The sequence below is a fragment of the Sorghum bicolor genome, chromosome 1 (assembly GCF_000003195.3).
Source record: "Sorghum bicolor cultivar BTx623 chromosome 1, Sorghum_bicolor_NCBIv3, whole genome shotgun sequence".
Classification (NCBI taxonomy): Eukaryota; Viridiplantae; Streptophyta; class Magnoliopsida; order Poales; family Poaceae; genus Sorghum; species Sorghum bicolor.
The window spans coordinates 64,254,059-64,269,082 of NC_012870.2; the positions used below are offsets into that span (position 1 = coordinate 64,254,059).

Here is a 15,024-nt window from a genome sequence, read left to right on the forward strand (position 1 = left end):
AATAGGCACTATAGCACTTTTCGTTAGTATATGGTAAATATTGACCAATCATGGACTAATTAGGTTCAAAACATTTGTCTCGCAAATTACAGACAAACTGTGTAATTAGTTATTTTTTATATATATTTAATGCTTCACACATGCTACAAGATTCGTTGTGACGGGAAATGTTGTCCATTTTACAAAATAGGTGAGGAAGTAAACACTCGTTAGTTCCCACTTAAAAAAATCGTCATATCACATCAAATATTCAGACACATGTATGAAACATTAAATATAATTTAAAAATAACTAATTATACAGCTTGAATTTATTTTGCAAGATGAATGTTTTAAGTTTAGTTAGTCTATAATTAAATAGTAATTATTATAGTTACAAATGTGCTACAATATCTAAAAAATTTTCTTTTCTGAATTAAACAACACCTAAAATCATTAGCATAAGTAGTGCTGCACGATCGTTTTGGGGAGCTTCTAGAGTCTCCATGATCCTTTTTTCGTTTGTATTTATTCCTTGATAAATATTTATTTATTGCTACATGCACAAGATCTTTATATTATACATACTTTAATTTGGAATAAAATTTAAACTCTATGGGTGTGCTTGGTTCGTGTCCTCCACAAGCCTGGCTAGTAAAACTAAGCCAGGCTAGCCCAAGCCTGCTTGTAACAAGCCAGGATGGACTTGTTTAGTTGCATGTATCAACTAAGCCTGGCCAACAACTAGATGTGTTTGGTTGTCTGATTTGCACTGCATACAATTACCTCTTCTTTATTCTGGTGAGCTCACCTCCTCTTAGACATTTCATCGAACACCTGGTCTCCTTTGCTGCGACTGAGCTGGAGCTGAGCCTTGCTCGTCAGCGCGCACCTCGGCGAGGATGAGCCGCCCCCGCGGCGCTCCGTACGCGACCCGCCGCTCGCCCGCCATGGCAGACCACCACGTGACTTGCTCGCCACTAAGCTTCACGAGCGCTTGCTCCTCTGGGCCAACTCCATCGTAACTGAGCTTCGCGAGCGGCCGTACACCACCCGCTGCGCCACCAGTCACTGCCGCTGCCGCGCAGGGAAGACCTCGCCGAGCAGCGCCGTAGATCACCCACCCCCGCCTCCCCCAATTGCAGTCTACCCCGGCCGCCTAGCGAGAACCGTGGCGGCGGCTGGCGCAGGCGCGCCGCGCGCGGAGGCCACACCCCGCGTGGTGAAGGGGAGCGTGGCGAGGGGGCGAAGGTGGTAAGAGGAGACCCCCCCGCCGCGGCGGAGGAGCAGGTGCGGGCTGTGGTGGCGGACGGCGGCAACCGTAGCGGGTGGCGGCGCCATCGCCAAAGATTCCTTCGGCGGTTCGCGGTGAGGATAGGGGTAGTTGGAGCCGAGCACCAGGCCGCCTGGCCCCTGCACCACCCCCTGCAGCGGCACCACGATGCGCATCCCGCCGTCGACGCGCGGCCGCCGGTCGCGTGACGGCGACGTCGGCGCCGGCTTCCTCCTCCTCGTCTTCGTCGCCCGGGATGTCGCGGAGCCGTCGTCATCCCTCATGGCGCGGCGGCGTCGTGGTTAGGGGAGCTGGACGGGCACATCGCCACGGAAACATGGGAAGGAGAAGGAAGATGGCGGAGCTCGGCACCACGGGAGCACGCGGAAGGAGAAGGACAGTCACCGGTAGGTGCCGAGACGGTGACGGAACGACCAAGTGGAGCTGCCTCGGGCCTGGCTCCACTTGAACGGCCGAATCGGCTGTTCGACCCTAGCCAGGCCCTGAGCGTACGACTGGCTAGATTGGGCCTAGCCCCGGAGGCTGAACAAACAACCAAACAGACTAAATTTGGCCCCAACGAGCCATGGCCAGGGTTAGCCACCAACCAAACACACCCTATGTGCTTTCATTTTGGGACAAAGGGAGTATTTGCAAAAAAGTTTGTTTTGATAAGGTGATAGTCATGCCTCCTAGAACACTAGTCTTTTCTCTAAAAAGAATTAGTAACATATTATAAAAATAAATAAATAGTAATTAATGTTTTTTTATATTAATACAGAATAGGATGCATATTTTTAATATATATATATTAACTATTTTTAGTATATTGTTCCTAAAAGATAGAAAATAGTTTTATTAGGAAAAGTTCACCTCAATTGCTTTTATACTTTTTCATTGTATATTTGCATTGCCCCGTCGAAACCACTCAAGAGATAGAGAGCGCTTGGCATTGAACTTTACTCTTTTTTATTAAGAGGGTGTTTGAGACTGCTCTGCTCTACGTTTTATAGCCTCGCTTTACGTTTTTAGCTAAACGGTTTTAGTTTTATGCACTCAGTTCGAGAAAAATATGGAGTTATGAGAGCATCTAAAGAGGTACTTTACAAACTCCAGTTTTTTTGAGCTGCTCCATAGTGAAGTTTGTGCAGTAGAGTAGCTAGTAAGAACGACATGCTATATATAACAAGCGAAAGTTTAGAAATAATAAATTTATTATTTTAGCAGATTAGATAGCACACCTACTAGACTTTAATTTTTATTTTAAAAATATAAAATTATATAGATAATACTTGATCCAAATAGGGCCGAAGCTGTACCAAGGCCTTGTTTAGTTCTAAAAAATTTTGCAAAATTTTTTAGATTCCCCGTCACATCGAATCTTTAGACACATGCATAAAGTATTAAATATAGATAAAAATAAAAACTAATTACACAGTTTGGTCGAAATTGACGAGACGAATCTTTTAAGACTAGTTAGTCCATGATTAGAATACAAACGAAAAGCTACGGTGTCGATTTTGCAAAATATTTTGGAAGGCCCAAAATGGCCCAACGGTGCACCGGAGTCCCGGACCCCGGTCAACAGGCGAGACGGGTTGGGCGATGCGCCTTTCCGCGGTCGCCACCCCTCGTCCTCCGTCGCGGGCTGCCGGGCTCGTTCCGTGCCCGTTCTGCACTTCTGCTACCGCGACCCATTCTCCGAGGTTCGCTCCTCCCTCCTCCTTCACTCACTCTCCCAATGCGACCTGACTCCGAGATCTCTCCCCAGCCCTTCGCCTTCTCTGCTTCACCGCTTCGTGTGAGGACTCTATTCTGAAGTTCTGAATCCCCGCCCTCCTTTTTTTTCCCCTTTCACGCGCGGCTACCTGGATGTCAATCCAGGCTCAATGATAGCGCTAGCACTGAGATTGTTCAGTTTGGGGTACAAATAATTTAACATACTTAAAACCTGCTCAGGATTTGGTCAGGCTTGTTCAGTTGGCGAAATGAAAAATTTTCGGTCACTGTAGCATTTTCGTTTGTTTGTGACAAATATTGTCCAATTATATACTGGCTCAAAAGATTCATCTCGCGATTTACAGACAAACTGTGTAATTAGTTTTTGTTTTTTTTGACTATATTAATGCTTCATGTGCTGCAAGATTCAATGTTATGGAAAATTTTGAAAAGTTTTTAGTTTTTGGGTGAACTAAACAAGGCCTAATTTATTTTCTTGTGCTAGCGATAAACCAGAGTTAGTTGGGCTCCTTGTTGCGCTCAAAACAATCAGAGCAGAATTACATAATTCTCTGTGCTTGTGCAGGGAAGTTGAACTAAAGGCGAACAACAAATGTAGTATGTAAGGCCTCATGAACTGCCTATTATTCCATAGGCTGTGGAAGATACTGAGTGAATGACATTCGTAAACCCTGCTAGCTTAATGGATCAGTGTGGAGGGAGCTTTCCTTCGAGGAATGACGAGAATAGTGCCAATGCCCTGCGAGGCTGGTAGTATGGCACCATGTGCCCAGCTCCTCTGACCGTTGCGAAGACCAGCCCTTTATACCCAATGACGTAGCCAGCAACCTGCCGATTAATGGAAAAATAGGAGAAATGTTGTTATTTGTCCACAGCTATTGATAAATGGAACAATGCATTTATGATGTTTTCGTCATGCACACTCTTTTGCAGCAATTGCGTGCCAACTATAACCAGTTTATGTTAATTGCGTGCTTATAACCAATTTATCTTCAAACTTCCATTTTATGTTTTAAGAGTTCAGTAACCTGACTATCAAATTGCTTTGGGGACTAGGGATCATCACAAGATCAGCCAAGCAACATGATGAATCATTCTTTTGTTTTTGCTCTTTATAGGAAACACATACACAACTTGATCCAAAGGATTCCGTTGACATGAATGCTGATATTCAATCTTTTATCTGATAAATGCTGGGCTATGTACCTCATTGTCGATGCGCCATGGACGCCAAGATGCTTCTATAGGAAGCCCAAGATTGTCCAGCACATATTGTGTTGAAATGAACGAACACACTGCATCCATATCACCACTGGTACACAACGGCATAGTTTAATTCATGTTCTTATGATGTATCACACTGAGTTAGGTATTTTCACACACATAAATCTGAACATATGTACCTGTACAACCATATTCTGGTGCCACTTGAAATGAGTTTCTTTATTGATGGCAGCATTGTCTCCGGCGAATCTTTCCAATTCCAATTATCATATACATGCTGACTGCTTGAAGGAAACAGAAATTAATCATAAACATGTTGTACTGTTGACTTCCCCCCCGGTGCTAATTGCTAATCTAGCAAGAGGTTTACTTGAGGCTGAACAAATTCTCAACAATTAAAGTTTTATACATGAATGAGTATGCGACACGCGCTAGCGGCATATTCGCACTCGATAGAAACCATCAAGGATGAATCAGCATACATGCATTTCAGTGCATACTCAATCGTGTAGATATGCAGGGGTGCCTTTGGGTTAAATATCCAATGATTTCAAATAGTTGACTGCTGGTCGGTCAGAATATAGGTTTGAGAATACAAGGGTTTGTGTTGTAAGGGTTCTTGCGCCCTTTTCTTTCAATACAAAAACTACAAAGGTATGCAGCCCTCTGGCGTGTTTGAGAAAACAAAAGAATATAAGCTTGAGAATCATTTGACATTGTGCCCCTTTTAGTGTTGACTTACTAATACCTTTTTTAATACACCATTTTGTGTTAATGGAATAATTATCAGGAACTGTGGTTCACATACTCTTTGATGGTTGGCTAGAAGAGGCTGTTGATACCTTTTTAGAATCAATGCTATTGTGAAGTGAGTGATGGAAGATACATAAGTATTTTGTATATAAGAAATTGTTTGTCCATAAAACACCTACCTTTTCAGATTGCTTTAGGAAACCAACACCAGATTGCTAATAGGGTCACACAAGAGATATGGTCTGACAGTGCACATAAATTGGAGGGAAATATGATATTAAGATATTCAACTTACATACCTACAGTCCATCCATGGGTAGCCTAACCCTGTTGTGTTTGCATGGAGTGCCCTTTGGACCTCAGGACGATTTAGGTAAGAGGAGACATAGTGGTTTGTGCATGGATCACCAAACACTAACTGAAGTAGTAAACAAAAGTTTTAGTATACCAAAAATTCATATAGAAATGGAAGTTAAACCATCTGTCAATCTGTGATGTGAAATTTATGTCTGGTGTTATATACCGAGTCACTTGATTTGGAAGGGTTTGAGGCATCATGGCATATTGGTGCATAGATGTCATAGTCATCAACATTTCCTTTTTCCTGGATAGCTAAGTTCATGGCATTTAGACAGTCTTTAGTGTATGTGCCATTGAAGCTGCACTTATCCTTGATGGCTGTATAAGCTTTTCCAGAAATCATAGCATGCATCCAATAGTAGTCATATGATGCTCTTAGAGTCAAATTATCATCCAAGTCCGCATTTCCAATCTGTTGAACTTTACAGTGTTACCATTGATGAGAAAGTTACCAAATTGTAAGTTTCAAATCAATTAAGACTGAAAACTTACCGCAACACCTTTAAGCTTGACACTAGTTACATTGGTCGCTCTATTCTTAGAAAGAATCAGATTAGCAAGCTCTGGTATATAGTGACCTGCGTAACTCTCACCAGTTATGAAGAAATCACGGTCCCGATACTCAGGAAATTTCTCTAGCCAAGTAACAAGAAAGGTATATGCATCATCTGTTGTTCTTTGGTCACCAGTGTTATAATAATCGGACGTAGTGTTTGAATATGAGTATCCAACACCAGCTGGGATCTCAATGAACAACATGTTGGCCACTGCATTCATGAATGAACAATGGAATATCAATATGGGTGTTAATCCAACTAACTTTATTTACTCCCTTTGTTTGAAATTATAGTTTACTTTAGTTTTGTCCTAAGCTTTGATTTTGACAAAGTTGATAGAAAAAATGTATCGACATCTATAGTATTAAATTAGTTTCCTTAAATTCTCCATTAAATATGTCTCGGTAGTGCATTTATTTGAACTTGTAGATGTTAATATATTTTTTCTAAAAACTCGATCAAAGTTAGAACAAAGCTAAAGTGAACTATAATTTGGAGCGGAGGAAGTTACTATTAATCAAGTGAAGGTAAAGCGGATTTTACCTCTGTTCCATGCATGCTTTTTCTTGTACAATGTCTTGTTGTCACTATGGACAGAGAAAGGTCCAAGTTCAAGCATGGCCCCAGATCCAAAGGATGAACAGCCAGGCCCTGCAAATATAAGTGTTTCATCTTATTCTTTTCAAACTAGGTGTCTTGCTGTAGCATTGCAAACATGGATGATGTATGTTCGAGAATTATGTACGTGTTTTTTCCAGTTGTTTTTTGACCCTCATTATAGCAAGTAAATAGACCTAAAAAGAATTATAACAGCATGTTGAAGAAATAACTCTACAAGACATATGAGCTGCCCCTGTTAGCTAGAAATTGCGATGAACACAGCCAGCACATACCTCCATTCAGCCATAGGACAAGTGGTTTGTCTGAAGGATCTTGAGGAGCCTCAACAAAATAGTAGAACAAAGCCCTTCCAGCCTTTGCATCCACTGTCACATATCCTGCATATTGGTCAAACTCTGCTACCCCTGTTTGCCCTGGCATATATACAATCTTATCCTGCTCCCGTTGATTGTTTGTTGAGCCTCTATGCACTGAGGGACTGGTTGCATTCTTGGGAGCTGAATCTTGTTTTCCTTGAACATATTTCCTGGATATTTTCAATTGATTGAACTCAAGAGGCTGGTTGGCCTGGTTTCTAGTGTCTGTGTTTGCAACACTGAAGTAGAACAAGGACCAAAGTATCAGGAGGCCTCTTTTCATCTTGATAGGATGCGTGTGCATGGGTGTTTGGTGTCTTGGGCTAGGTTGCCATTGGTCAATCTTTATTTATAGAGGGGACATTCTGTTTGCAGTACAGTTGAAGAGTCCTCCAAGGAAACCATAATATGGTTGATTCTTTGACTTTTTCCGTGCAAGTTGGACTTAAAGGTCTTAATATTCCATTTCATTTGGCATCTATATTTGTAATGGCAATGACATTCATTTAAAATTCTTAGTTCCTTTTGGGGACTGCGACCTAACAAAGTCAGCAAAATTCCTAGAAAGGTACAATAGCTATCTCTGGCTCAATTATATCACTATATGGGAAGGAAAAGGAAAAGGTACGGAAATCAGATTGAGGGTGCCTCATCCATGGCAACATTGATTAAGTGTACTGTGTGTATCTTGATCTTTTGACTTTATTTTGCTACCTCCTCATCAGCTTCTTGTTTACTCAATTGTTTTCTGCCAAGATTCCCAGGCATCTTTACTTTGATGTGCTTTCCTTCTGTGGTCTGTAGTCCAAACAAAGGGGTCGCACTTGCATCCATTGCTTCTTCTGAGTTCTGACTGCCTTTTAACAGGAATGCTGTAAACTGTAAAAGCACATTTGAAGAAAAAAACATTTGATAATCTAGCAACCCCTGAGAGCTGGGTGAGGTTATTATCCTAGAGAAATTTGTTGTTTCCTAGTTTCTGTGTGGTTTGACTTGTTATTCTATTAAATTTAGGCTCTACTTTTGTTGATAAAAAAGCTGTGGAATTTAATTAGGATTCATGATTATTTTTGAACTCCTGGTATCAATTGGTTTAGGTGAAGCTAGTCAGAATGATGTTGCAACAAATTGCTAAGTCAAGTAAACATGTTGATACCCACTACTCAGAGGTGACTTGTTGATAGCATCTGGTCAGCGCCATTCACTGTATTGAAGCATCGGCAGTTGACATCTTGTCATTTCCGCTTCAATGAACTTTTAAATGTTGCTTCCTTCTCATACATATCTTGGAAAGAATTATTTGATCGACCTTCCAAGTGTGTGCACACATTCCATTTTGTTCTTGTGGTGTGGCTTTCAAGCAACCTGCCCTTTCATCTGAAACTTTCCTGAAGAAAAGAAAGATTCCAAACTTGAGCTGTGAGCATAGAACAACTATTTTCACCAAACTGGCATTGACTGTCGACAATAGCCCCTCTTCTTCAGGAAAAGGGAACCTGAAAAATAAAATCTTTTAGGAAAGGGATAGTCTCCTGGTGTCATTTTTCTTTCTGGTTGTGTCCAAATTCATAACATTGCTATGCTGTCAGTGAATAGAGCATCTCTTAGCTTAAATCGGTGTGGGCATCATAACATTGTGTTGGCGCATTTCAATCTTTCTTTGTTTTTTCTTTCCAGTTGGTGGTCATGCACTGAATGGACCCACTCTTTTTGGACTTAGAGTTGAAAAACGAGTTGATGGGACAGGAAGAATCAACTTTAGAAGGGAATCCCACTTTCTAGTAGTGCACATATGCAAAGTACCTTCCAAGACAACACATATTGTCAAAGAGAAGTGAGCAAGAGGAAGGAACATGTAAATAGAGCAAGGCTACCGAGGCAGGAAGGAAAATTCCCCCCCTGTTGGTATTCTGGTCCCTTATGAGTTCATATGCTTACAATTATGAAGAAAGAAAAACTCATATAGTCAAGTTTAACTCTGCAAAAAAAAAAGAAGAAGAAAAGAAAATCATCCTCCAGTGGCCATGCAAAAAGGATTCCCCAACACCAATAGGGGCAAAGTCAACTATTTCTTTTTTGGTCCGTTTGACTTTTGTAGGTTGCAGATTGGGAAGGAACCTGCCCATACTTTTCTTGAGCAAACCAAGACACCCTCTGCTGTTTGATTGCTTGATGGACGTCTTGGATAAAGAGTTAGATGTTGTTAGAGAATCATCTTGTGGTCCGCTGAAACATACAGCAGTGAGGGAGACCTTAGTGCACCAAGTATAAGAATTAAGAAGCTAGTCCCTCTTATTCAAAAGTATGTCATTTCTGAATTCCTGCAGGTCAAACTTTTTAACTGTGACCATCATGACTAAAGTACTTAGTGTTTAAATATCTATATTTGAAATGCCATATTTCAAAAGAAATTGTTAGTTGATCTTCACATTGTCGTGTGACTGCCCTAAACATCATTTCTTTTGAATCGAAGGGAATATTTAGCTTATGCCAGTAATGTTGTTTAATAATAATTGTACATTTTTAGCTACTTTGTTCTCCTTGATAAAGTCTGCATTTCATCCAACTAAAATTGATTGAAACCACTCGAGAAACATTCACAAAAGTACACCTTCCACTGTATCCTGGGAGCACAACTGCCACAAAAAATGCAACCATTTCGATACAAGTATTTCATCAGAATTGTTTAGGTTGGACATTTTGTAGAAATTGGATGATTCAGAATGTTGTGTTGGTTCTTTGTAATAATCTCAATGGAAGCAAGTATACTATGTTTCTATTATTTTTTCTGCAAACACTAGTCTATCTTTCATTGTTAGAAACAACAAAAGAGTAGAGGCTTGTAAAATTTCAATCACTCAGGTGGCAGCTTCCCATTCAGGAATGACGAGAACAAGGTGAGTGCTCTTTGGGGTTGGTAGGTAGGAACCATATGTCCAGCTCCTCGGACTGTTGCAAATATCAGACCTTTGTACTCAACAACATAGCCTCCAACCTGCCATCTCATAAAGAAACAACTTCAGAATCTTATATGGCAATAAATTGTTATACTATGTCGTTTAGTTTGTTCATACCTCACCATCATCAGAATACCATGCCCGCCATGATGAATTTATCTCCAGCCCCAGGATGTCTAATGAATACAGCGTTGAAGTTACTGGGCAAATGGCATCAATATCACCACTGAAAGATAAAATAGATCATTTCTTAGTAGGGTGGTTTCAGCAGACATAGAGATTAAATAAACATTTAGAGTGTTTGCATGAAGGAAATTGCTTTAGTCTTATTTTTTGGATTTCCATCAAAGTTTGAACTGATCCTAAGGATTTGGATCCAAATGACCCATATCCAAACAGGCACTTCATAATGCTTGTGGACTTAGCTATACAGCAACGTGCTAACTCCACATGAAGTTAATTGCTGAATAGACGGTAACATAGAGACTTGGACATCTTTCCAATTATATATACAAAGAACAGGAACAGGAACAGGAACAGAGCAGAGAAAAAACCCAGAAAAGGAAGGAAAACAAAACAAAAGGGAAGCTAAGAAGACAAACAATATGGAACCTAGCCATTCACTAATAACAGGGACATAATTCTTCTTTGATGATGCATAAATCCATGCTTAAACTTTAATGCTTGTGGACTTACCTATACAGCCATGTGCTAACTCCACTTGAAATTAATTGCTGAATAGATGGTAGCATAGAGACTTGGGCATCTTTCCAATTTTCAGGAGAAATGATATTACTGTTGCTCAGAAAGAATACAGAACTTGGTTAACTGACTTAAGGCTAAATTTTATTAAGAAATACTTGCAAGAACATCAGCTATGTTATTTCACCTGCAATCTGACCATGGTTGCTTCAATCTTGTGGTGTTAGCATGAAGTGCTCTCTGCACCTCTTGGCGGTTCAGATATGATCGCATATAGTAACTGGCACAGGGGTCATTGTTGCTTACCTGCAACACTATACTGTGAGTTAGGGAGAAGTTGAACTTGTTTAAAATCTCTGAGAACACTTATACCGAGGCATGCTGCTTTTGGGGATCAGAAGCATCCCAGCAGAACGATGCATAGATGTTGGATTCATCGATAAGGCCCTTCTCATTGTTAGCTGCTTCTATCGCGGTTCTACAGAGTCCTGTGTATGTTCCATTAAAGCCGCAATTTTCCTGGACTGCGGTGTGAGTTTCTTTGGAGATCATAGCATGGGTCCAGTAGTAATCGATGGTTGCTCTTGTGTTTGTGTCATCATCCAGGTATGCATTCCCAATCTGTTCCAACAAGTAAATGCTTAGAATGTAATATGGTATACACTGACTCAATATCCTTTGAAGCATTACAAGGTACTAAATTTTATTGTCCAAAACTTACAGCAACTCCTTTGAGATTGATCATAGTGGTGTTCATGATTTTATTATTTGACAGAATAGTGTTGGCGAGCTGTGGTATGTAGTGGCCGCCATAACTTTCACCAGTTAGAAAGAAGCTGTGGCCCTTGTACTCTGGGAACCTCTCAAGCCAATTGATGAGGAAAGTATATGCATCTTCTGCGGTGCTCCTGTCACCAGTGTTATTGTAATCTGATGTTCTGTTCGAGTATGAGAAGCCAACACCAGCAGGGCTCTCAAGGAAGAGCATGTTTGCCACTGCCATCGAGAAATGATCAGTAACACAGAGGTATTATAAGTGTAATTGTCATAAATAATTGCAATCAATATACCATTGTTCCATGCATATTTGTTTTTGGACAGTGTCTTGTTATCTCTGTTGACGAAGAATGGCCCAATTTCATGCATAGCTCCTCCCAGAGAAGAGCAACCAGGCCCTGAAATTTCACGGTAACTCTTTTTTAGTTGTAAAGAATATCTTGCGATAAAATTGTCAGCCATATGTTTTTTTCGGGGACATATTTGCTAAATAAGCTAATGGGAAGGATAACTTGTGATTACTTAAGACCAGCAGCCAAAGGAGCCCCAGTATGAAATATACATATTAATGAAGAAATTCTTAGCATTTAGTGTGGCAGATCTATTACAGATAAGATACTCTGTTATCCAATTAGGAAGAGTAATCCTCAACCTTCCACTTTAGGTAAGGAGCACAGAAATATGTCCTGGATATCTTAGTGTTTACATAAAAACATAAAGCAGAGGGAAAGGATGCTAGGGAGAGTGCCACCAGGACCAGATCAAGTTTAGATGGACAGATATTTGGTTGCCCTAGCTTTAGAAAGATTTCATCCACTTTGCACTCCTATTCGATGTGCGTCATCTTTTCTCCTCCTACCTGATGCCTCTGCCATTTCTCTGAGCCAACATTGGAGATCTTACAATATCACTTCCTCTCTCTGCTCTAATCTTGCATGTTTCCTGCTTACCTTCCTCCTTTCCTCTACTTCTGACTCCTCCCTCTCCTTCCTTGCGTCCCCATGCTGCTTCCCTACTCCACCCACTCCATCCTCTTGTCTCCATCTTGTGTCACCTTAGCATGTCACAATTGTCGTTGTCCCCTCCCATGCCACTGGAAGGGTAAATGTATGTAATCAAAAGAAAACTTTGACAAAACTTCACTGTTCTTCGGTATGCTTATTTATTCTTCAACAGAAGCAAGATGTTAAAAATATCATAGATTAGCCTACCTTATCATACTGAAATGTGGAAATGGTTTTCTCACTTACTGATTCGAGTTCATAATTTGATTAATTGGAAACTTTCTATAGTTGAGTAGTTGAGACATTGAGAACTAGTTCATACTAGGAACTGTCTAATTTTACCATGGACACAACCTGCCTTGATAACTTCCTTTTAATCAAGCTTCTCTTGTATCATTTCCTACAGATGAAAGGATTATAGTTCATCCACACTATTCTTCAACTATTTAAAGTACCTTTTTATCCTCTCCATTTAATTGTCATGCCACATTATCCTTATCAGTGATATCAGATGATGAAAAGCATGTTCCAATACATTAGTGCGCAATTCAGTTATCAGAAAACGGGAAAAAGAAAGAAGATGCTTATGATTGAACAATGACCTGAGTTTATGCAGGGATCGAAAAGCATGCATTGAAGAATACAAAATTTCAAGTTACTGAACACAAGAATGGCAATGAAGGTTTCGGGCTGTTGTTGATATTTTGGTACCAAATTAGTTATATGTACTAAATCAATTAAGGTTTTACTGGTTGGGAGTCAGGACTATCTTAAAATTAAAGTCTGTTGTGCGGCGTCAAGGATTAGTGTGCTCAACAAAGTATCTGCTTTGAACATCGTACTTAGGTCAGTTGGCCTAACAATCTGTAGAATTAATAGTCAACTCCTTTTCCATTTCAACATGTTAAGGTTGATACTAGGTATGATAGACTGTCAGCTTCTGTTGTCCTTCCTGCCCCTCTTTGGGCAAGCAACTAACGCAATCAACGATGAGTTCTTCCAATAAATGGCTGTGGATGTATTTGCTAGGCTACTAGCAGGAGAGAGAAAAAAACTACTATCTGGCGCTGATCTGTAGTAAGTTCCAACTGTTTTTCAATTTTGAACCTTGAAACCATGCTTGTATCAAATGGATGGTCAGGGCACCTATCTTCCCATCCCTTTTTGGTAGACTAACAAGATCAAATAAAACAGCAGGCAAGCAGAGTTTAGAAGCACACTTGTATGATGAAAAGGCAAAATAAACCACATACCACATAACAATTGATTAGTAGGCTTCCTTACCTCCATTGAGCCACAGGACCAATGGCTTGGTAGATGGATCTTCAGCAGCCTCTGCGAAGTAGTAAAAGAGGGCCTTCCCAGATGTTGCATCAACCGTGACATAGCCGGCATACTGATCAAAGGCGGCCTTCTCTGGCTGCCCAGGAAGCTCACTGATCTTATCAGCCTTCTTCAACCCATCTTGCAGACCCACATATATTGGATGATCCATGCTCCAACTCATGAGCATTTCATTGTCTAGACGATCTTGTTGCATCTCCATTCTGGACCTTGAAAACTCCTGCAATCGGCAAGCCTCATCAGCAAGTGATGTTTGTGCGAGCACAAGGCAGAACAATTGGATGACAAATGCAACTCTTCTGATCTTGGAGACCAAAGGAGAACAACGCCTATGGCAATAATTGGACATTGCTGATGCTGTTTTGTTTGGCCTACTCTGGATGGGTCTCAAGGTTCTTATATAGAGGGGACCATATATGATATTTGTCCCGATGGGTTCTTTGATTAGAAATAGATAGATACACTGGAATACTGGATCATGCCAAGGATATGACTAAATAACAACCATGAGGCAATAAATGATTCTTGAATGGACATAGGTACAAATATGTAGTGTCTTGATTGTTTAAATCTTGTGTTCCAAAATTTAATACCTTGCTGGATTTTTTTTTTTTTGGGAACAATACCTTGCTGGATTAGTTGGGTTCATCCAGTGGTAAAATTAAGGTGTATATGAATGTATATAAAAATATAACATATAAAACACCGGTTTGCTTGTGAGTGGTAACGTGAGTTATCAGGGAATTCTTTGGTACTCTGAACTTTATTCTGACATCTGTTGCATCCAAAAACAAGTGGGAACAAAGAGCTTGTGCACGGAGCACTCATTTCCTGTATTATTAGATCTGCATCATCGTTCTTAAGAGTATTTCCTAGCACTTAAACTTCTGTATTCATATATTTTGCAGCATCGGTCAGGCAAGAAATGACCCTAGCAGACTGAAATGACGGGAATCTGTATTGTCAATTAAAGAGCACTATTGGCCTTGCATCAGCATCAGGTATCTTGTTCTATATTGTCAATTAAAGAGCACATAAATCATAAGAGCGATTGGCCTTGCATCAGCATCAGGTATCTTGTTCTATTCTTTTCTCCCCCTCGTTCTGGCTCCACAGATTCAAAGAGACAACATCCATTCGTGCTGGTCATCCGAATATATGTTTTCCCCAGTTTCTTTGTCCGATGCGGTCTACATGATAATGCACTTGGTTCTGTACATGGTTCATGTTGTGATATTAGTAACTAGTACTTTTGGCCATCTTTTTGAACGCACAGTGACTGTTAGGTCTATTATTCTTTTGGTAAGGTGTAGTAGCTGAATGAAGCTCTGCCGGTTGAAAGCGTATAAATATTCTAGTTCTGCCAAGCAGTGCTATG

At 40.5% G+C, this 15,024-nt stretch overlaps 2 protein-coding genes and 2 long non-coding RNA genes across 9 annotated transcripts; 2 read left to right on the forward strand and 2 right to left on the reverse strand.

Moving 5' to 3' along the window:
• On the forward strand, window positions 2,822-4,446 carry LOC110431597. The gene is made up of 2 exons (XR_002449006.1): window positions 2,822-2,957; window positions 4,110-4,446. It is a non-coding gene; the product is annotated as an uncharacterized LOC110431597 (long non-coding RNA).
• Window positions 3,444-7,724, reverse strand: LOC8077124 (serine carboxypeptidase 24). 2 transcript variants are annotated; one of them, XM_002467725.2, is made up of 8 exons: window positions 6,779-7,724; window positions 6,429-6,536; window positions 5,821-6,095; window positions 5,492-5,740; window positions 5,268-5,386; window positions 4,395-4,496; window positions 4,198-4,303; window positions 3,444-3,819 (listed from the first exon to the last, which is right to left on the reverse strand). In XM_002467725.2, exons 1-8 carry the CDS (start codon window positions 7,164-7,166, stop codon window positions 3,679-3,681), a joined length of 1,488 nt encoding a protein of 495 aa, XP_002467770.1. In that variant the 5' UTR covers window positions 7,167-7,724; the 3' UTR covers window positions 3,444-3,678. The 2 variants fall into 2 exon arrangements, with proteins under 2 accessions (XP_002467770.1, XP_021306393.1); XM_021450718.1 differs by having other exon boundaries at window positions 3,531-3,819; window positions 4,395-4,499.
• Window positions 8,723-14,163, reverse strand: LOC8077125 (serine carboxypeptidase II-3). 4 transcript variants are annotated; one of them, XM_021450716.1, is made up of 9 exons: window positions 13,587-13,717; window positions 12,249-12,391; window positions 11,592-11,696; window positions 11,243-11,517; window positions 10,894-11,142; window positions 10,709-10,827; window positions 10,516-10,614; window positions 9,937-10,045; window positions 8,723-9,857 (listed from the first exon to the last, which is right to left on the reverse strand). In XM_021450716.1, the coding sequence occupies exons 2-9, from the start codon at window positions 12,340-12,342 to the stop codon at window positions 9,717-9,719; spliced, it is 1,191 nt and encodes a 396-aa protein (XP_021306391.1). In that variant the 5' UTR covers window positions 12,343-12,391; window positions 13,587-13,717; the 3' UTR covers window positions 8,723-9,716. The 4 variants fall into 4 exon arrangements, with proteins under 4 accessions (XP_021306391.1, XP_021306389.1, XP_021306392.1 ...); XM_021450714.1 differs by lacking the exon at window positions 12,249-12,391 and having other exon boundaries at window positions 13,587-14,163; XM_021450717.1 differs by lacking the exon at window positions 13,587-13,717 and having other exon boundaries at window positions 12,158-12,384.
• On the forward strand, window positions 11,359-14,816 carry LOC110431598. 2 transcript variants are annotated; one of them, XR_002449008.1, is made up of 3 exons: window positions 11,359-11,548; window positions 11,623-11,709; window positions 14,555-14,816. It is a non-coding gene; the product is annotated as an uncharacterized LOC110431598 (long non-coding RNA). The 2 variants fall into 2 exon arrangements; XR_002449007.1 differs by lacking the exon at window positions 11,359-11,548 and having other exon boundaries at window positions 11,564-11,709.

Bases quoted from the DNA above. Each gene is read 5' to 3' on its own strand.
- LOC8077124 (XM_021450718.1), bottom strand. From the start codon at position 7,166: ATGCACACGCATCCTATCAAGATGAAAAGAGGCCTCCTGATACTTTGG. The intron at 5,741-5,820 runs GTAAGTTTTCAG...AAAGTTCAACAG, and splicing joins TCAAGCTTAAAGGTGTTGCG to ATTGGAAATGCGGACTTGGA. The intron at 3,820-4,197 runs GTACATAGCCCA...ATTAATCGGCAG, and splicing joins CATGGCGCATCGACAATGAG to GTTGCTGGCTACGTCATTGG.
- LOC8077125 (XM_021450714.1), bottom strand. From the start codon at position 13,995: ATGTCCAATTATTGCCATAGGCGTTGTTCTCCTTTGGTCTCCAAGATC. The intron at 11,697-13,586 runs GTAAGGAAGCCT...GTGAAATTTCAG, and splicing joins GGTCCTGTGGCTCAATGGAG to GGCCTGGTTGCTCTTCTCTG. The intron at 10,046-10,515 runs GTAAGTCCACAA...TTTATCTTTCAG, and splicing joins GTTAGCACATGGCTGTATAG to TGGTGATATTGATGCCATTT.